Genomic DNA, 21,885 nt, shown 5'->3' on the forward strand with positions numbered 1-21,885 from the left:
TCTTTTCTCCCCATAAATCTTTCAGGTCATTTGTCCCTGTTCCAGGACACACTGACACTCAAGGCCAGGCCTGGTCCTGGTTCTCTGTCTCTCATGTACTCGTTCATGTTGGGATGTTTACAGGAAACAGACAGTGAGTTTTGATCCATTAAAACACACTCAGTGAAGAACAGTTCTCACCTTGTAATCCTCTGTTACATGAGGGGGAAACACTGCTTATCTGATTCTTCACTGGGATCACTGGGAAATAGATCTAAACCTAGTTGTACATTCTGCTAACTGTGAAATTGTCATGTCCTTGGACACATCACACTAATAACAACAACATGCACTAGACACTTTAGCTTGTGGATGTGATTGTTATACAAATACTGACCAATTTAACCTGGTGATTTCCAATAATCACGATCTCTGATTACTTATAGGGAGTTTCTCAACTGAAAAACTATGTAGTAAATTGCATCCATATTGGCTTTTTTATATTTTCAAATACTTCATTCATTCATCTATCCATCCAGCGATGCGGTCAACACACCAGATGCTCTTGGATGTTCCAAGGCACGGGCTAAAAACTTGAGGTGACAGAGCTTTTGCTGTGGCTGCTCCCAATCTGTGGAACAGTCTATCTGTTAATATAAGAACTGCTCAGTCCATCGAAAAATTCAAATCTTTGCTAAAAACTCACCTCTTTGCTCTGGCCTTTAATACAATTTGAGCTTGACATTTTGACATTTTTATTCATGCTCCTATTTATGGTGTTTTTATTGTGTTTCATTCTATATGTTATTTTATTAGTTGTTTTTGTAAAGCACTTTGGTCAATCAAGGTTGTTTTAAATGTGCTATATCTTCCACTTATCTGGGTCACAGTAACAGCAGGCTGAGCAAGTTGCCCCAGGCGCTCCTCTCACCAGCGACATTTAGCTCCTCCTGGGGCCATAGCCAAACAATTGGCCGATATATCTTTGGCTTCTGGTACGTCGAGCAGGTATCTGTATAATCAGCATTGGATATTAGGCTTCCTCTTCTTTTTGTTGTTGTTCACGGTCTGACTGAAAACTTAAGAGGGAAATTAGAATGCACTCTGCACACAAACATTATGCAGATTATGGAGATAAATAAAGACTTAAATCATCCTTAAACAATAGTTGTTGGGTCTTGAGAATAGATCTGTTGACCCTCAACATTTTTAAGCCGATGCTCGTCTTTTGCCCTCTACAAACACTGTTTTCATTTAGCGACAAAAACCAGAAGAAACGTGATCAGTCATTACCAACAGAAACCAGAAAAACCTCAGACAAGAAAGAAACAATTTTTCAAACATTCACAGTTTTCAGTGGATCATCTTCCTCCCCATCAGAGATGTTAAATGTAGCTGAATCAAAAGACACAGAAAGATTGGACCCTCTTTTCTAAATAGAGCTGTTGCTTCTGAAATTTTAAATAGTTTTTGTCGATTCTTTGCACATCAATAGCACGTTTAATTTCACATCTGTGAAAGTTTGATAGGCATTTATCTAAAAAGAAAAGTTTAAACTTATAAAGTCAGACACTGCAAGAGGCAAAAGAGAAAAGAGTGTTTTTTTTCTATCATATGCGAACTGACCTTTGAATAACATTCAATCATAGTATGTATAAAGAGTGACTCAGATGTGAATCATGTCAAAAATACTGATTTGAACCGCTTGCTTGTGTGAGTACGAGAGGGAGTTAGTGTAAAGAAATAAACACTGAAATGTGTGTTCACACATACACATGTTGGACCCGGTGATGAGGGAGGAACATTTAAGAAATCCTGAGTCAGAACGGTTTGAGCCATTCTTCTCTGCTGTATCACACACTTCCAGGAATCAAATCCCCCCTCCTCAGTCCCCCCCTCCCACAGCCATTAATGAGTTGGACCCGGTCAGAGGTATTTCATCACTTTAATGGGCTCATACGTGTTCATTCTTTAAGGTGGTACGAGCATCTTTCTTTAACTTACCATATAACATGTTAACTGCTTTTTAATGTGCACAACACTCATTACACATGTGGGAGGATTCAGTTTGAGCACACACTCCCACACACACTATCCAAGCAGGCACATTCACTTCTATGATATACACAAGTCAAGAGCAAGAGTGCCCCCTACAGGTCGTGTTTGAGCAGGCGTCACCAGACAGAGCCACTCTGCACTTAATGCTTACAAGATGGCCAAACGACACGCGCGCCGGTCTCCCAGCCCCCCTCTCTCTCTCTCTCTCTCTCTCTCTTACTGCTATAGTGGAGAAGTTACTCAACAAGGTCACTGGCTGGTTATGGAACCTGTCTCACACCGTGCCAATATAAACCCCACCCCCTCACCCCCTCACCTCCTCACCTCTCAGCCTCCGCCTGCGTCTGACCAAACGGCCCCAGAGAAAGCATCAGGGGGAGCGGGGGGGCTGATGGCGGTGGGGGTTGGCTGGATGGGCAAAGAGCCAAATTAGAACCATGTTTCATCCAAACTCAAGTGAGGCCCTCCATCTCCCAAGAAAGCTCTCAAGGTTGTCTGCAAACATATACAGATGCAAGTCACACACACACACACTCACATGCAGCACACATATGGTCCGGTCAAGTCACAGAATTGGTATTCCAGCCATGACAAGAATGTGGGTTTTCTCGGCGAGTGCGTAATCAAAGAAGTTTTTAAAATTTCATCAACTGCCAACTGCTTTAGAGAAGTTTTCCAGAAAAATGACACCATGCTCTTGACTAACAGCTGTAATGCACAACTTGGTCTTCATGTCTCAGTCACAATATGAGCAAAGAGGAGGTTTGTTATTTAATACCCAGCTTTTTTTATTTATTTTTTACAGTATCAGTTTTTACATGAGACTCTGGTCCTGGGTCGAGTCCTGTTCGCCCGGGCTTGTGCGTCTGGTTCTTGTGTAAAGATGGCGGCCGTCCCAGTGTGAGCCCCTCTCTCTCCTCCCCATCCAGCCCCCCTGGCCCAACGTCTGGAACAGATTACATCTGATATTAAACACATGGCAGCAGTTAGAAAAGGAGAAATGGCGAGAGAAGAAAAAAAGGTTTAAAAGAAGAAAAAAAAAAAAGTAAAAGAAAAACAGAGTGGATTTGTCAACTAGCTCCCTCCTACCTTCCCCCTCGTTGGATCCGTATACCCTCTTTCTCTCTTCACTTTCTGGTCACTCCTGAGGGTACAAAGTAGAGAATGTCAGTCTATCTGTCAGAGGCGCACACAGATGTAGCTTTTGATGCCTTTTTATGCTGCCAACAAAATGTCAGCGGCTTTAAAAGGGCAGGAAATCTGAGAGGAGAGGGATGGAGATAGGGGAATAAAATATGTAATAGTTTGAGCTTGAATTCAGATGTAGGAGTCGTTTTATAAGATAAAGTGTCACTCTCTGTGAAGCATCCTCTGTGATACATTTTTATTCTCCCAGTGAAAGACTTGAAGCTGGTTCCCCTCGTCCTAACAGATGGAAACAGTCTCACACACATGCCTCGTCCTCCAGTCTCCCATCAGAGATGTGGATCAGTTGTGTTTTGTAACCTCACAGATAATGAGACAAGGGACTGAGGGGACTGAGATGAACCCTGAGATGGTATCAGGAGGAGCCTCGGTGTCCAGACTCTTGATAGGTTGTAAAGGACGAGACCAGAGGAGTTGTTTTTGTCATACAGACGTTTGAGGTGGAATCGAAAAACATTCCTGATGTTCCCGTCGCTAATTTCTGCTTTTTCCTGTGAGGGCTCCCACTGGGGAGTCCACCGCTTCCCCGACCAGCAGGCTCCGAGACGAGCACTCAATCACGTCTGTGTCGTTTTTTTTTTTTTTGTTTTGTTTATACTCAGAGTCCTGCAGGCTCTGAAGAAACAACAGGAGCAGAAACAGATTGTTGGAGCTGAAATCACTGTACAACCTTGGCTAAAGTGTTGTTGTTTTTTTTCTTTTAATTTCCCAAGACTAAATGTGCTGTTTGATTGTTTTTCCCCACCAGGTCGTCTGCAGCACAATCACTATGGGAGGCCATGCTGACCAATAAACACAAAGAGGGAGTGATGGAGGTCCGACGGCAACTAGTGGAAGCAGCCAGTAAGGAGAAGCTTCCAATTAAGATGAGCATGGGTAAGAAACAGACAGTCAAAAGACATCTTTTCCCACATGAAATAAAAAAACATGCCTACTGAAAATAACAACTGATTAACATTCAAATCAAGTCAAAGCATCTCATGGTGAAGAACACATAGACAAAAATAGATAAATAAATACTATTAGAGTAGAATAATCCAAGGCCCACTTTTTATTTGTATTTTGTTTTTAATTTTTAATTTTTAATTTTATTTTTAATTTTTAATTTTTAATTTTTAATTTTTAATTTTTTTATTATTATTATTATTATTTTTTTATTTTTTTTTAAGTTAATATGCTCTGTTGTTCTTTTGCTCTCTTTTTATTTTATTTTATTCTTTCATTTTTATTTTTCCTTTCCTTTTTGCTCACTCTTCTCTGTCGTAGAATGAGCTAACAGAAATATTTATCCATGCCTGTAGAGATGATGCACTTATATGTAGATCATCTATACAAACCATATACAAATGTATATATGCTCATTCTGACACTTTATGTTGTTTTTCTTCAAAACTATCAAATAAAAAGTGTTAAAAAAATAAAATAAAAAAAGTAAAAGCATCTCAAACAAAGATAAATATTCTTGGAGAGAGGTGTGCAGAGATTTGGAGCAGAACCATAGCGCCTCCTACTGACATGCATCTCCTCTGCCTTTGCCGTGTATTTGCCCATGTGGCCGCAGAGGAAATCTGAACCACATGTTGGCTCGATGACACACACTCACACACACACACACACACACACACACACACACACACATGCTCCCTCGCACACACGCTGCTTTTGAAAAACTTTTGTTCTTTGCTAATGAAGCAAAAGGGGGCTGCAGCGAGGGGTAAAAATATGTGTAGGCAAAAAATAAAGTCATTACATGTACAAGTTATACAGTGCCCTCCTGCAAGTTCACCTCTACACTACCCTCTGACTCACATAGGTAATGGATGTCCTACACTCACAGTAACACACACACACACACACACACACACACACACACACAGGGCTAATATGCAGGTTAGCATCTGGCAGAAAGAGGGGGTTTTAAAAAAGGGAGGGGCAGTGTGGTCCCTCAGCTCCTATAATCTATGAGGTAAAGAAGGTCTCGTCGCTCGTAACAGGCAGGTTGTAATATGTAAGAGGTCACCCACACACACATACACACATACACACCAAACTCCCCACTCACACTCTGCCAACCATCTGCAAACACATGGTGGTTTCCTTTCACACTTTTGTGCTAAACGGCCGTCCTTCAAATCCTGGATGGCTGCTACATCGTGGATTTGTCTGAACAAACAAAGAGGAATCAAGCTGCAGATTTAGGGGGAATGATTGATAGCGATAAAAGCAATAAAATATTAAGAAGGTGCATTGAAAGATAACACAAATGGGAAAGGATGCAGTAGAAAGTTTTGGCTGGCAGCAGCAAGATGGGCTGTGATGGTTGCAAATCAATCACTGCAGGCAAATGTGTCAAAGGTATGTCCACTAAAATTTGTTTTGTCACCGACAGGCTGTGATTGTTATTCAAAGAGTCTGACAACATTATAGAATGAATCCCTGCAGAGATAGACCCGTTCGTGCTCGTCCTGGAAAACCTGGAAAACAATTGACTAATTTTCCAGTACTGGAAAAGACCTGGAAAATGACAGAAAAAGTAAAATGTCCTGGAAAATCACGTGTGGAAAATTATTCCAACACTCTCCTACAGAGTTGGACATTTTCACCGCCACAAGGTTAATAAAAGTATCTATGGAAGTCTATAGATAATGTAATGGCTCCGCCTCCCCCCCACCTCGTGTCAAAAGCCGATATTTATTTACAATTTAGTTGAGAGGATGGAGTGAAAAGATCCTTCACAAAAAGAGAAAAAAACACCATGAGAGTAAATTGTGGTGAAAACTATCAGGTAGACTTGAGTTTTCTCCTCAGTTTGAGGTCAGCACATCATCAGTAGTTAGTTAATGTTATTGATGACGTGCTAACTTGCTCTGAATTTCTCTCTCTAGTCGGTCTTTCTTGGGCTGTGTTCTGCTATGAAAGTGATAGTGAAATACAATTATTTCATATGTTTGATTAATGCCAATTGGCAATATTTATAAACTGCAGATTGGAAAGGATAACTGTGTCACGTGAAAAAAAAAAAGGTTAATTTGCACAATGAATAGTTACCCAACTCTGTGAACCAAACACGGGCCGAATACTGGCTAACCTTCAACTTTGCTAGCATTGTCTCTTCAAATTCAAAACTGCGTTGTTAAGGGTAAATAACGGACCATAACATGATATTAAATGTTTAACCTTTGAAGCGGTACCTCACAGTGGGTGTGATTAGCCTTGTTAAAGACTTCACTTAATATTGGTGTGGCACAATCATACCAGCTCGATCAACGCTGAAAATGTCCTTGAAAATGTTCTCTTGAAAAGAGAGTGGGAACCCTGGTTAGATTTCCTTTTTCCCCACCAGAAACAGCCGTAACCACACTCCTCAAGACAACCAGACTCCATAGACACAACTGCCGATCTTCAGCTAGATCCATCAGTTCGTTTGTTGTGTGACTTTGCTGTTCCAAACGTTTAGTTCAGATCCAGCACAGTAACACACAATAACACAATCAAGCTACCTTATCAAGGCCACGGTACACCAGCAACTCCTGTTTCCTGAGAAGTAAAAATACTGGTTCAGTCAATGAAGTCTGGTTGAAGAGAATCATGTAAGTGTGATTTCTTGTAAAAAACATCATCCAAGTTCTTTACTTAAGAGGTCAAAACGGCAAAAACTCAGCTCTAAGTCAGGATATTTGGTTAAATTCTAATTAAAATAATCTCATGCCCTTATATAAGACACACTTTCCTGACAGGTCCAGATAAACATCTTATTTCAAGTTATTCAGGGAAAGTAAATTTGTTGATTTAGTGAGTGAGACACACAACAAGTAAAATGTGCTCGCTGCATTGACAGATATTTAGCCTGTTCCAAGCAGCCTTACTTCTTTTTTATTGTTATTGATTTAATATCTTGAAATCTGCACTGCATGAAGCATTGCACTTTTTTTTTCAATTAAAGCAGCCACCATAGCCATTCATGCAGTGCATTATGGGTAGGATTGTTAGCCTTTTACTACCACAACAGCAGCATGATTACTATTGGACAGATGTGGACTTGTTGTGAGGAGGTGCAGGTGCTCATAGAGGTTTAGTTGAATGACTATATTATCTCACAACTTTTAAAAACACAGAAATGTGCCTACAGTTGAAAAATGCAAACTCTATACAAAGCGATGACCAGAGCCAACATCAATCTGTGTAGTGAGCAGTTGAGCAGCCACAGCCAGGCAGGAGTCAACTAAACTTGGTTTCAGGGACATATCCCACAAGAAATTATTTATTTAGTAATTAGAGAACTTTTCCTCGTGCATCACAGATTTGTTAATGTCCCAGTATGAACACAGACCAAACTTGAGGTAATTATGCATGTAACAAAGTTGGTCCATGTTTCGGACCAAAGCAAACAAACACCCACTCTGACCCTAAAACTGTAAGAAGAATGTTAAAAATATCTGAATTCCTCTGAAAAACTTGCTCCCGCTTGCTCGCTGACAGTCTGTTGACTTCACGTCTTTCCTGAGAGAGTGAGTAAGAGAGAAGTGGGGGGGGGGGGGGGGGGGGGAGAGAGAAGGGGGCACTGTGAAACCCCTCACACACTGAACCTTTATACCCTGACTGGCAGAAGACCAGATCCCATGAAGCCCCCATGAGCTCCCTGCGGAACCCCCCACATCGGTTCCCATCCTGCCCACACCAGCACCACCGGCAGAGTCCTCAATCCCCCAAGACTCTGCTCATATGAGACCGTGCTAAACCCCCCGAAACACAAAAACGCTTAGCTTTAATACCTATCTGCTCTCTCTGAGTGCCCACTCACTCTGCAGGAGACGAGAAGTGTCCACTCACACTCCAACACGTTCTCACCGTGGAAGGTTTATGCAGATCAGGGGAGAAAATATTCTATCAGGACACTGCAGACTCTGAATTCTCACACACACACACACACACACACACACACACACACACACACACACACACACACAGACTTTTCGGTCCAACTTGGCTTCTTTTCATCTCAACAGGATAAGATCATCCAGAGAGAGACAGAAAAAATAATCCATTTCTCAGAGCCTGAGTATGACCCATCAGGTTTTTTCACAGCACAATGAGATGATGAAATTCCCTCGCTGTGGTGTGTGTGTGTGTGTGTTTGTGTGTGTATTTGTGTGCGCTTGTGTGTGTGTTTGTGTGGATATGTATGTGGTTATGCTGCAGAGTCCAGTGTTTATCTTGGGTGTTTTTGCTCTTAGCGGGGAATTAGTAAGACATCTTTGGTTTCATCGTCCTGAAACATGCGTTTATCTGTTCATCTACGTGTGTGTGTGTGTGTGTGTGTGTGTGTGTGTGTGTGTGTGTGTGTGTGTGTGTGTGTGTGTGTGTGTGTGTGTGTGTGTGTGTGTGTGTGTGTGTGTGTGTGTGTGTGTGTGTGTGTGTGTGTGTGTGTGTGTGTGTGTGTGTGTGTGTGTGTGTGTGTGTGTGTGTGTGCGTCACAAGGTTACTCAGTTTGTGTATATATTCCATGCGCTGGTACTGCAGTGTAAATGAGAAGTGTTGACAGGGCCTCTCTTCTTCAAACAGCAGAGAGGAGTGAGGCTGATTACTTTCATTATTTGAGGCAATGAGGTTTTTGACATGTGTGATATTACAAGAAGTATTCATATTTAAAGCCATCGTCCCTCCTTTTTTTAATCATAGTTTAATGACAATCATCATTTGTCAAAGGGGAAAAAGTCTTTTCATTCCATCTGGTAATTGATTTTTTGGCTTCTTTCCATCTTGCTAATGAATATATTTTTCTCTAATTTGTTCGGACGAGGTTATAGAAGTTTACACCTCGACAAATGAAATAAAATACCTTCTCATAGAGCATAAAGTACGGCCATTCATTACAACGTGAAAACCACAATAATAACAGCAAAAGCAATGACAACAATATTAATGTGTTTCAGTTGGATCATGTAAGACTGAAGGGAAACATAAGATGAACATATAACATAAGAAACTCTCACACAGGTTGTTGTCACTAGCTGGTGCTTCAATCATATAAATGTGGGTACAATGATGAGTCATTGCAGTTCTAGGTCCAAATATTTCAAATACAGCAAAACAATTATATATTCTTATGACCCTAAAATTCTTTGCAATAGGAAACCTGGCAACCCATTCTTGCCTTCTGGGACAAGACTGCCATAATTTGAAAACTCACCTTGCTCTCACTTCAGACTTCTTCTCAGAGACTTCAGATGTTGTTTTTTATTTTATTGTATATACTTTATTAATCCCTGAGGGGAAATTCTGTTTTTTACACTGTTATTGAGAGACATGTTTCTCACACACATGTAAAAACAGGACCTGTGGACATGCATTAGTGATGTCAGAGTGGGGCTGCTACACACTGCTACACAGGGAGCGCACCAGAGCGGTTGAGGGGTTAGGTGCCTTGCTCAAGGGCAACTCAACAGTACTCAGGAAGTGCCCTGACACCTTTCCAGCTGCCAGACCAACTTCCATGTTACGGTCCGCATTGACGTTGGTCTAGAACATAATATCATGCATAAAGCTTTCAGGTGTAGCCTACTGTATGACTGGCAGCTATAAAGCAATTTTGATTTACTTTCCATCTGGTTTTGTACATGTCTGAGTCAAGTGTTTTGGATGTTTGTCTGTTCTTGTTGTGTTTTTTTGTAATATGCATAAAAATGACAAATGGCAAAGCATCAGCATGTCAGCAAAGTCCTTATGAGCATGTTACCATGGAGCTCAAAACAGTGCTGCCTAAGGACTCTTCTTTCAGAGGTGGAATAAAATGGATTATCCTTAAAAAAAGATGTACACACTCCTGCAAGAATAATCCTTCTCAATCATCACTTACGATTCATGATTAAGTGTGGTGGCTTGTGTATTTGCAGAGATTTTGCCCTCCGCCTTGATTTTCTCAATTTGCTGTGTTTGGGACTTTTCTTGGCATCAACCTTTGCTCAGTGGGAGTGTAGCCCCCCCCGGCCAATAACAGCCATCAGGGTGTGATGATGGGACCCTGTAAAAACGTAGCAACCAGGTGCTAGATCATTAGCACTAATCCAAGAGGAAGCAGAGGTGGGGTTTGTGTTTACAAACCCCAACCAACAAATCCCTCTCATTATCCCTTTAAAATATGCTACAAAACAAACCGCATGAACGCCAGGACATTTCCACATTCAAATCAGATTTAGTGACAATGAAACTTTTCACAAGGCTTATAAATACTATAAAGATTATGTCTATTTTTGACACATGTTTCAATCTAATAAAAACTTGTCTTCAGACACCAAAGCAGTTCTGATTCATGTGTCTGTGTAGCTGCCCTTTAGCTCTTCTCTCCTGCACAGTAAAGTCTTAAAAGGGGGCTCCAACATGCATCCACAAATAAAAACTTCCAGGACTTCCCTTCTCTCAGGGTGCATAAATAAAAAGTCTCCCAGTCTTCCTGTGTCCCCCCCGTCCATGCAGAATTACTTATGAGTCCGTCCAGCTGCTGGGGGCAGGCCACTGCTCAGCACCGAGCTGACATCAGACATCACTTAGCCCCCGAGTAACCCTCTGCACCTCCAATGCAAGTCATCTTCCAGTAACTGGACTAAATCATTGTTGGCCCCTGCCTCCTTTTCTGCATTGTTCAGGACTTTGATCGTAACCCCGGGCCTCAGTTGCCACTCCTGCACATCAGGCAGAAATGGGCAGAAAGCTCAGAATGTTTATAGCACAGGACTGAAAATGTGATTTGTTTTATGGATGCTGTTGTAATAAATATACCTCCAAAGAGTATTCAAGTGGCCAACAGGTTCAGGTTTCTACAGCCAGCTTAGGTGACTCTGCGGTAAATTTAGTTGGGCTGTACATCAACGGTGAACTTAACAGGAATGCCGATGTTATTATGCATTTCATTATTATAACTCTCTGCTCCCATCGCCTGATTCACTGAGACACATGTTGTAAACAGGAATCTGTGATCACTGTTTGTGTAAAAGAAATGGGTGTAGCCTCTTTAATGTCACACATTGGTTTTGTAGCAGAGATTGGCAACATTTTGAAAATGAAAGTCATTCTCTTTGATGAAGACATAAAACTAGAAATTAAGACCAAACAATCCTTAGGGAAACATTAACCGAGGGAATAAAAACAAGTGAGAAGTAGCTCAGTATTCTCCTCATGGTTTGTTTCGTTTGGTCCTCAGTTTGATTCCCCCTGTTGGCCATTAGAAAGAAAGCAGGCTAAAGGCACTTCTGCCTTACCTTTAAATCCAATAATCTGTCCTTTTTTATATTCAGCCTTAGCTCATGAAAATATGTTTAACCTTCTTGTGTTATCACCTAATAAAAATGACAGAACCAGAATGTTGTGTATTATATGGCTAACAACAAGTTATTTATCAAATATTATATGAGACATGGAGCAACTATTATGAGACAAAAGAACAATATCTTGTAACAGGTGAGGTCTTATTTATCGCAGGCTTAAAATAAGAACTTTTTCCTGGCTGCAAAAAGAGTCCAGTTTGAAACTGAAGCTCAGCTGACAGATCGTCTCCTCAGACTTTCTGCATCTGGAAACAAGATGCTGGAGGAATCACAGAAGTGTTTGGAGGGAAGTATAGTGACAGAGATAAGCGCTGCAGCTCGGCCAGTGGTTGTTTGATTGTGTAATGGAGAACAGGCTTTTGTGTGGCTTTCTCCTCTTGTGTTCTTTTTCCAACATTTTTACATTTTCTCACTCGCTCTCTTGTGATCTACCCGGGCTGTAAAGTCTGATGTATTTGGCCAACAGTGCACCATTCTTAGGTTGCCTATTCTCGGATTGAATTATGCTTGGCTCTTGCCTTGGACGTGTTTCCTGGTTCTGTGCTGAATTATGGTTGGCACATCGAGCTCTGTGAACCCAGGTTACACTGCCAGGGTTTTATGGCTCGATATGTTCACAATAGAGCTTTTCAGGATTTTTTAATATGTCTGGACTGGAGCATTTACCTAAAAAAAAGACCTAATTTCAGCAAAGAAACGTAGCTCCTTTTTGTGGACTTTCTCTACTTTTCTTGTACAATTTGTAGATGACACACATAACGAGTCTTTACAAACTTCACTGGATGATTCCCTCTAACCTCTAACCTTTTCCAAATAATTTGAAATTTTAGTCACTCAGTCTTAAAATTTTAAACATTTTTCTGGTTTTATTGGTTGTGGGCGGCAACGTTTTACCTTGTATTGTGGAGATTTTTGCTCCATTGTTCTATCCTGCTTCTCTGTTTCTCCTCTACTTTTGTGTTTGGCCTCACTAAAGAAAACACTGGCCATGTAGTCCAACAGGAAATACTCCCACATCTGGTGCTGGTTCAGAACATCAACATGAAGAAGAAGGCTTTATGGGGAGTTAATGTGTGCCCCCCCCCTCGATCCCAGCCCCTGACACAGCCCCTCGTACCTTCAGGCCACCCTGCACACCCTGTCGATCCCCCGACCTTACACCCTTTACACCGTCCTTCCTGTGTCTTTGTGAATCTTCACAGGAGGGCTGGTAGGAGGCAGAGGGTCCTAAAGAGACTGGGAGTCTATAGTCCCTTTCTGCGGCCTTTTTCAATATTTAGAGAACATTTTGGGATGTTCAGCTTTCAATGCTTCCACATACTGAGTTGAGTACTTATTCCAATTCCAGTAAAGTGGTCTAATCTAGGTAAAAAAATGACAGCATACGACTCATCCTTCACTGATGGAGTATTTCTTCCTCTTATTGTTGATTGGTCTGGCTCAGGTTAGGTTTTTATAAAACATAAATACACATATAGAGAATGAATGCCGTAAGACTTTTTCACTCAAATGTGTCCAACAAAGAGACAGATTGATTTCTGAGACACGGCTTTATTCAGAAAACAGTTTGTATTTATTGTAAATACTCCAAACCTTCCATCTCTTAAGTATACAGTCACCCAACATGTATTTATCTCATCACATATATCTTTCAACACTAGTGTTACAGTGCATAATATACACCTGTGACCTGTTGCAGCAGCTCTGTGTCTGTTCTGTCTTGAATCAGGGCGTTAAGTTCACACTGATCCCTGAAATGAAACCAGTTTTTAATTGAAGTCGTGTCATTGTTTGGTTGCACCACAGAGACGTAAGGTCCAAATATGCAATGTTCGTTGACATTGCTCTATACTGTCGATACAATATGAAGTACGCTAAATACATATATATTAAAGAGTGCCTACAGTTTTAGGTAAAAGTCACAGTTTGAGTGGGTATCCCCTGTTTGTTTTTTCATGTTCTCATTATACCTTTTTGCAATATGTTTCACCAATAAATTGACACCATTTAACCAATTTAAGAGTAGCTGATGGCTAGCTTAAGCTTCGTTTGATGGAATCAAAATGGTGTGAAAGTACAGTTAATATGCCCATGTTCCCATACAATATTTAAAATCTATGCAAAATAAGACTCCTGTGATGAGTTTTTTGCAAATGCTCATATTGTGCCAACGATGAAATTGCGATTAATTTTGCAGTCTTGCAGAAAGAAAAGACAATCGTGTGTAAACACTTCACTTAATACTCTGACAGTACCTCTCTACCTGGAGGATGCACACATGAGTATTTCTCTCTGACTGGCACACACACACACACACACACACACACACACACACACACACACACACACACACACACACACACACACACACACACACACACACACACACACACACACTTCTGAACAGCTCTGTGTGTCTCCCAGCTGGTGGACGTTTTGCTCATTGAGATAATATTGTTGTCTGTTATGGTATCAGTTCCTCCCCTCTGCCCTGAGCTGAGTGTGTGATCTTTATTAAAAATGCTGTTATGCTTGGTAAAGGGTGTCTGTTTATTCTGTTTCTACACTCAGTTTTTCCCGTCACGAGCTGAGATGATATGTGTGTGTGTCCTGCAACCTTTAACACCTGTATTTGTTTGTAACATAAAACACAATAAAAGACCGTTAAAGGCTAACAGTCAAGAATGCTTTTTTGGCTTATAAACAAAATACTGCATCATGTCATTTTAGATACTTACATATTGATGGATGAATTTGTGACCCATCAAGATATTTACACTATCTTTTTCCCTCTTCTCAGGCCGTGTGACCCCCGAACAGCTGTGCTCCTACGTCCAGCTGTTCCGGAGCAGCTGGGGGGCGCTAGAGAGTCACTGTGGGGTGCTCCAGCTGGGCCTGGCTACAGCGCAGACACTGCGCCACCCCCACCTGCCCCGCTGGGACGCCTGCCTGGCCTTCGAGAGGCTGCTGCTGCAGGTTCGTACTCAACTTCCTCAAACTAAATTTCCATATGTTCTGCAGGCGATGACAAGTGACATGTCTACTTTTAATATCCAACAATTCAAATATGTGTTACCTGCCCGGACAGCAAGACTGACACCGAAACATTTTAGAGTTTAACCACAGAACTCTATTGCTTTGATCGTATTTAAGAATAAAGCTCAAAAAACTTAATGCACATATGTGCACATTTTGTTCTTCACAGGTTTAAGAATTCTATTTATTTAAAACCTGAAATCCCTTTGAAATATATATATTTTTGGATTCATATTGATGAGTCGGTATATCATTTTTTTTATTCCTCTAAGATTGCTTCAGCCACAAGCTGCACATTGTGCTACAATGGTTGCAAAGTAATACTTGGAGCAAGTGTCCCTGAATTAATTTACTATTAAAATCATAGTTCTTTGTTTAAGACATGCTCGTACTGTTATTCTAAGTACCTGGCAACATTACTGAAATGATCCATGAACTGTCAAACTTATTTGTTAAATATTAAGATGCTTTTTTTTAAACCAGAAATGCTGATGCATCACTTTCTCAAAAGACACCAGACCCCATTAAAAAAAAAACACAAGTTTAACTACAAGAACTTGGGAGTTCTAGCTGCCTTAACGAGGCAGTTTGTTATTATTGTAGTATGACTTTGGGTTTTAAATGTTAGGTTCAGGTTCAGTGCAACATAATAATACAAGAAAACGAACCGATTGAGTTAGTGGTAAACCAATCACTTTGTTGTTCTGTGATGTAAAATCACTCTGAATGTCAATGAAGTTTGGTGGCTAAAAAAGGGCGAAAACTTGACATCTGTTTCTTATTAAAAAGAGATCTTTACACATGAGTGAAGCTCATTTTCCATGTTAATTAGTTTCATAAAGTTGACAGTTTCTTTTTTAACAACATGAACCCATCAGTGACACAAATAAGAACGTTAAGAGTCTGTAATTCACAAGATTGATTTACACTAAAGGATAAAATTGCGGACACTAACGTTGTTTGGCAGCTGCAGTCAACTGGAGCAAGTCCAAACTTTTTTTTTGCTTTTTGTACATTTATACCAAAAACAAAAAGTGCCCATGTTTTATAAGAACAGGAATTCTCCTTCAGGTAGAAAAACAACAAATTTACTGGCAATTTGTAGTTAACTCTGTAATTACTCCCTCACATCTTTCCGTTTGGGTAAATATTTATTACCGATGCTCAGCAGGTAAGTGGGTGTTTGTGGTTCACTCGACGGAGGTCAGAATGTTGTGTTAAACTGACAGAGACTGGAAAAAATGCAGATTCCCCTCCATCATAAACAAGCTCAGTTGTGTTTGTAAGGAAAACATTTGAATCCAGTAAATACTGCAGAAATGCCAGATTTCCACGATGTTGTTTGGAGGCGTTCCAGTTCAGAGGTGGAAGAGGACTGGTGTGTTTCGCTGTGGAAAGGTCAGAAGGCGAGTCTGGTGTAGAAACAGAAAAAAAACTAATATCCAGTCAGAACATGCCTACATCAGCTTTATGCAGATATCTCCAGATATTTCAGGAAATATGCGGAGCTTAATGGCGCCATACTCTGCACTATTAACTTTATACTGCAGCCGTTTCTCCTCCTCTTTTCATTGAGTCTCTTTATGTTCCTGAACCTGTAAAGCAAAGCAGTAAGACAGCCGAGTATTTAGGAACTTATTAAACTAAATCACGGAAAAATAAAACAAGCTCGCAGCGGTGCCCCGTGCCAAATTGGAATTTAAAAAACAACCTCATAAACCTTAGTCCTCTGCTGGGGCCATTGCTGCTTTATTAAATAAAGGGAAGATGACTTTAGGGCTTATGGTTCCAGTATCCATTTACTCCATGACTCCGCTTTGATCCCCCCCCCCCCGACGTCTGCTTCACCTGGAGAATTCAAAGCTCACCTTTCTCTTCTCTTTGAGTGTCAGGCTGGTGGGTCTGCAGTCTTATTAAACTGTTGATAAGTGTGTTAATAACAGACTGTTGTTGTATTCATAGTATATATAGCACTTGGCCTGCATTCAATGTGACATTCTTAAGATTTAAATCTCACAATCGTGCCTTGAGCCCGATGTGAGGGTCCATGTTTGCAATCAAAACGAGCCAGAGTTTTATTGAGGTATTAGGGGAAATGAGTTGTGTGTCCTCTGTGCCCCCTCTGTTTATTTAATTTCCATGTGAGGTTTTTTTTCTCCGGCTCAACATGGACAGAGAGAAGTTAATTACATTGCAAAATGGCGGGGCTGAAATGCCTCTCGGCTGGGCCTGGCCTGGCGGTCGGTCTGTGTTTGCTCTCTCTCTGAGTGTGTGAGGGCGTCTGTGGGTACAGAGCCGGTCACTCAGTGCCTGTGGACAGTGTCGGTTCATTCAGGCCTCTGTGGTGATCTGAGGGGGCTTTGCAGTGGGCAGTGAGGCACAGGGCCATTGAGTTCAGGACCCAGCCCCAGTTTGTGCCTACAACCAGCCGTTAATGCACATTATTTACTTTTTAAAATGACTGTGTAGAAGCAGTTTGAGTAGAACTTTTCCCGACCAGCAGTGCAGCGTTTTACTCATAATGTAACACGTGAAGCACTGCCTTATAGTCTGGGGCTGTGCTTCAGGTTTTGTGTCACACAGTGTTGTACAACTTAAGTGGGGTTTTGACGGCTAACATTAGCTGTTTTCACACATGCACTTCAAAATATTTTTTTGTAAAATTTCAGGACATTTTCCCCCCTGAAATCGTATCCCTTTTCACACATCCTGAAATCTCCTAAAAAACTCTGGAGATTTGTCTACCCGGAGGTTCTTTAGGCTATGTGTGAACGCAAACACCCGCATTTGTCGTGCGGACTTTACCCGGAGTTTCTCCAGACCCCTAGTATTTTTTCTGCAGAAAGTCCGAGTGAGCTGATGTCTGAACGCTTCAGCATATACTCCGGAGATTTCAACTCGAGCCAATGAAAAGAGAATGACGTTTATATAGTGACTGTTTAAAGCGTCTGCACCCGACCACTACGATCTCTGTGCACGTAATTAAACGGCTGTATTCTGTTTTCTGTTCGTCAGTATGTTGTTCTCCTCTCTTTTGTGGATGTTGTCATTCCATTGGATTACACATAGCATTGATATAAAGACAAATATTCTCATTATAACGTCGTGTAGCGGACTCTGTTGCTACGGCCGTTACTTCCACGTTGTTTATTTACGTCACGTCTTACCTATGGAAATCCCCCGATCCCCCCCTCTCTGACAGGGAAAGTCCCCCTCTGTGAGGAGCATATGTGAACGGCTAGGTCGGGAGAATCTCCAGAGAAGTCCTCCTATAATTATCTAGCTATTATCCGGAGTGCATATGTGATAACGGCTTTTCTGAGTTTCTTTTTTGCACATGTTCTTCAAAGTGTGGAATTGTCCCTGTCCCACAAATCTACAAAGTCAAAATTTACCAGGGGGGCAGTCAGTAAAACTTCCAGGTAAAGTCGGGGTGACACATACGTTCACACATGCAGCTCACCCTTAAACATTTCTCGAAATGTTAAGAAGTTTGTGCATTTGTGAAAACAGTTGAGTCCTCTGATCCTTCTGTGGATATGCCTGCAAAACGTACATATAGAAATACTGAAGACTTTTTGGTGTCTCAAAAAGATGCAATAGTTACGTTAATGTCTTTTACAAAAAACAAAAAGACAGAAGAGGTGACACTGTCTGAAGTGCATGAATATGTTGGCAACACATTTGTGTGTTTAAGACAGTCTGCAGGAGTGAGGTTGTATCTTTTGGTCATTAAATTATCAAGAAACTATCCAGTATCAGGTGCCTAGGATTTGTATTGTTGTTGCTGTTGTATCAAGACAGGTATCGGTTTTCTTTGATTTCACTAGTATCGTATGAAAGTTAAAAATTCTGGTATCTTGACAACACTAACACCCTGCTCATTAAAAAACAGGGTGTTTTTAAATTGATCTAATGCTTAAACATGCTAAAAAAAACAAAATGTCCTCAGACACCTTCAGGGAATACATCAGTGAGGGTCTCCTGGAGTACAGATGTGGTTACAGAGGTTATTAGTTATGTTCCACTGTGATATTTGGGGGGAGTGTAATACTTTCTGTTTTTACCACCTTAACTGACACCTCAGGATTTATCACCTATAGTGAAATACTTTAGTAGAATATATGTAAGAGGTCCAGATATGTTTTTGGCTGGCAGTGCCACCCTGAAAGCACCTACACCCCCCCCCACCCCCCAGACTCTGTCACTGTCTGGCATGTGGCTAGGTTTTGGTCTGAATGCATCAGATTGAGCAGACCTGGTCCAGCTCCAGCCCACAGAAACAGAAAGTGAATGCTCGAGTCGTTCAGAGCCGGACCGGGGTTGGTGCAGCCGAGGCAACACACTCCCTCTTTCACCACTTCCCAGAACATCACAGGAACAGTGAACTGCCTTCCCATCAGCAGGCCCGGACCTCACCAAACCAAACATGTACGGCAGCACTGGACATTCCTCCCACAGAGAGCTGACTGAGGAGAAAAGATTCTGATCCACTCTTTAAGGCTTGTATTTTCTTTAATTATTAGGCATGTTAGTGATGACAGCAGTGCAGCAGAGAGGAGCTCACCCCTCTCACCCCGGCCTGTTGCTGTACTCTTCTGGGATTACCAGGGCGAGCCTCTCCAAACATCCAGCTTTGACTTATTACTGGTCACCATGCTGCAGAGACTGAAAGCTGCACTCGGCTGTGTGTCCCCGCTCTCCCATGAGTCACTCAAACTGCCCGCCTGCTCCTTATCTCTGTCTCTGCTTAGTGTTTGTGTCTCAGTCTGAAATACTGTGTATATAAGTTCAAATTCAGCCATGAACCCAAAGTCCCAGTATGCATTTACAGTCGTGGAACTCCATAGCAGAAAGATACTGTATACTGCATAAATGCTTCCAAATTGGCCATTTGCCCTCGTAATTTAAAACTACTCTGGGGAACTTTTCTTTGATCTAATCTCTTTGCATATGTCCAGCTAAACTGGATTTTTAGTGAGTTAGCTCAGCTGAAAATGTGTCAAATATCTCAAAGTATAGGACTCACACACACACACACACACACACACACAGAAACACACGCAAATGCAAACACACGCACACACATAAAGAAACACACGCACAGGCACACACACACATACACGCACACACACACACACGCACACACACACACACACGCATACATACACACACACAGGCACGCACTCACACACACACGCACACACATTCACAGAAGCACACACACACACACACACAGAAACACGCACACACACGCACATATGTGTTAGATCAACAGGAAGAAGATCCAAAAGTAACTCGCTGAAAAACAACAAATTGCCATCTACCGTTGTGGAGTCAGAAATACTTCAGTCAATAAATGGATTCTAAATGTCCTAATTGAGCTATAAACTTGTAGCTTTACTTAACTGTGCATGTAAACGCATGATTGTGACAGTTTTTGATGGTAGTTGTAAAAACACAAACTTCTGAAATGTCTGTCTTATTTCCACTGTGCAGCAGCAGTGACAGAAAGATATCTACAGGAATGATATTGTTCCTGATGGTCTCATTTGTTTTTGTAGGTCACACAGAGGATTCAGTATTAATGTCTGTTTTAACAAGTCAGGAGGTTTAACAAACAGGAGACCAAAATCCACAGTGGACAGTGGACAGAGTCATGTGGGGAATGACATTAAGTTAAGTTTGGAGGGTTGGAGTCAAACCCATGCCGCCCGCTTTGAGGACAACAGCCTCTGTACATTGACACAGCACAGCACACAACATAACCGGCGCCACAAGGATGGCCTCTCTTAACCAGGGAAACCCCTAAAAAAGGACTACACATGTACTTTTGTTTCTGTTTAACTAAGATACAACAACAAATCTGAATGGATCAGTTTCCAAACTACTCATCAGGATGGTTTGGATTTCATAGTAATGCTGCAGGTCTCAGACCTTTGAGGTAATTATATACCAGTTATTAAAAATCATTAGCCAGCACTTTTTTTTAGGAACATGTAGCACAGACAGTCTCTGTATATGAAATCTTAGACTTCCATTTTGAAAGGGTGTGATCAAGCTGACAGGTACATTTTACAGTTTTTTTGTGTCTCTATTGGATAATCTCAGACTATGGTATATAAAATAACTATATGTAACGGGTTCTATCTAACTGTCCTTATATACTATTATTATTATACTATTAAAACTTCCTAGGAGTAGGGCTGATGACCTAGCTGTTAGGCTGCGCTCCACAGAGGCTGTAGACGTCTGAGCAGGTGGCTCCGGCTCACGTCTGACCTGTGGCTCTTTACCTGTATGTCATTCCCCACTCTTTCCCCTGATTTCCTGCTCTACCCACTGCCCTATCCAAATACATGCAGAAGCCCAAAAATCAATCTTAAAAGCCAGTGAGTTTTGGAATGTTTTTTGACAGCTGCAATTTGCCTTTTTGCTAGAGGTCACTTTTTTCCCCATGCAATAACCCCTTCATAAGATCAATTAAGCATGACAAACCTGAAGTATCCAGAAAGAACCCTCTATGTATGATTACTGAAGAGACCCAGCAGCACTTTGCCTTCACTGTCACTTTGTTCCAACTGTTGGCACATCAGAGTGTTTTTCTTTCAGTCTTAAAGACAGAGTGTCCTCTTTGTTACTCACACGTGATCAGACGGTGTTTGTGTGTCCAGACATCACTCACCTACCTGCATGTGTTGCCTTTGTAATGACTCTGGCTTCAGTTGTAATATTTGTTGGTGATTTTGGCTTTCCAGTAAAAATCATGAGAAGTGGAGATCCATCATCTCGCCCTTTAAACAATCAGACTGTCGAGCTGCGCTGAAAGACTCGGCCTCACTTTGTCTGAAGAGACAGAGGAGGCTGGTGAACTTTCTCATTTTTCATGCTGCTCTGCAAGCTTCAGTCCATGTTGTTTTTGTGTGTTGTGTTGCCACAAAGGCTGCGACTAAAATGTATTTTATTATTTTCTCCAACCATAAATTGATTAAATATTGGGATATAAAATGTCAGAGTTTTAAATAAAAATCAAATGTCCTCTTTAACAATTCATGACTCTTTCTATGTAATTTTCATCTGATGTCACATTTTTAAGTTTGCCTGAACATCTGGAGTTTAAAGTTGGACTAAGTCAAGGGGCATCCTCTGGTGTTTCCAATGAAGAAGTCCAAAATCCTGCAGTCACAAACACACCATATTCAAAACGCCTGTTTTTACAGCAGTAATTAACATGTTTACAATGATATTGGTCTGATAAGTCGTTGTCCTCATGGGCACACAGGGG

General features: G+C 41.3%; 1 protein-coding gene across 1 annotated transcript in view; it reads left to right on the forward strand.

Annotated features, from left to right (window-relative positions):
- Positions 1–21,885, forward strand: part of scfd2 (sec1 family domain containing 2) — a 140,049-nt gene that overhangs the window by 11,409 nt on the left and 106,755 nt on the right. Inside the window, exons 3-4 of the mRNA XM_061028996.1 lie at positions 3,992–4,119; positions 14,365–14,540. Coding sequence (XP_060884979.1) covers positions 3,992–4,119; positions 14,365–14,540 — 304 coding nt within the window. The remainder of the gene's footprint in view (positions 1–3,991; positions 4,120–14,364; positions 14,541–21,885) is intronic.

The sequence above is a fragment of the Labrus mixtus genome, chromosome 3 (genome assembly GCF_963584025.1).
Source record: "Labrus mixtus chromosome 3, fLabMix1.1, whole genome shotgun sequence".
NCBI classification, from domain to species: Eukaryota; Metazoa; Chordata; class Actinopteri; order Labriformes; family Labridae; genus Labrus; species Labrus mixtus.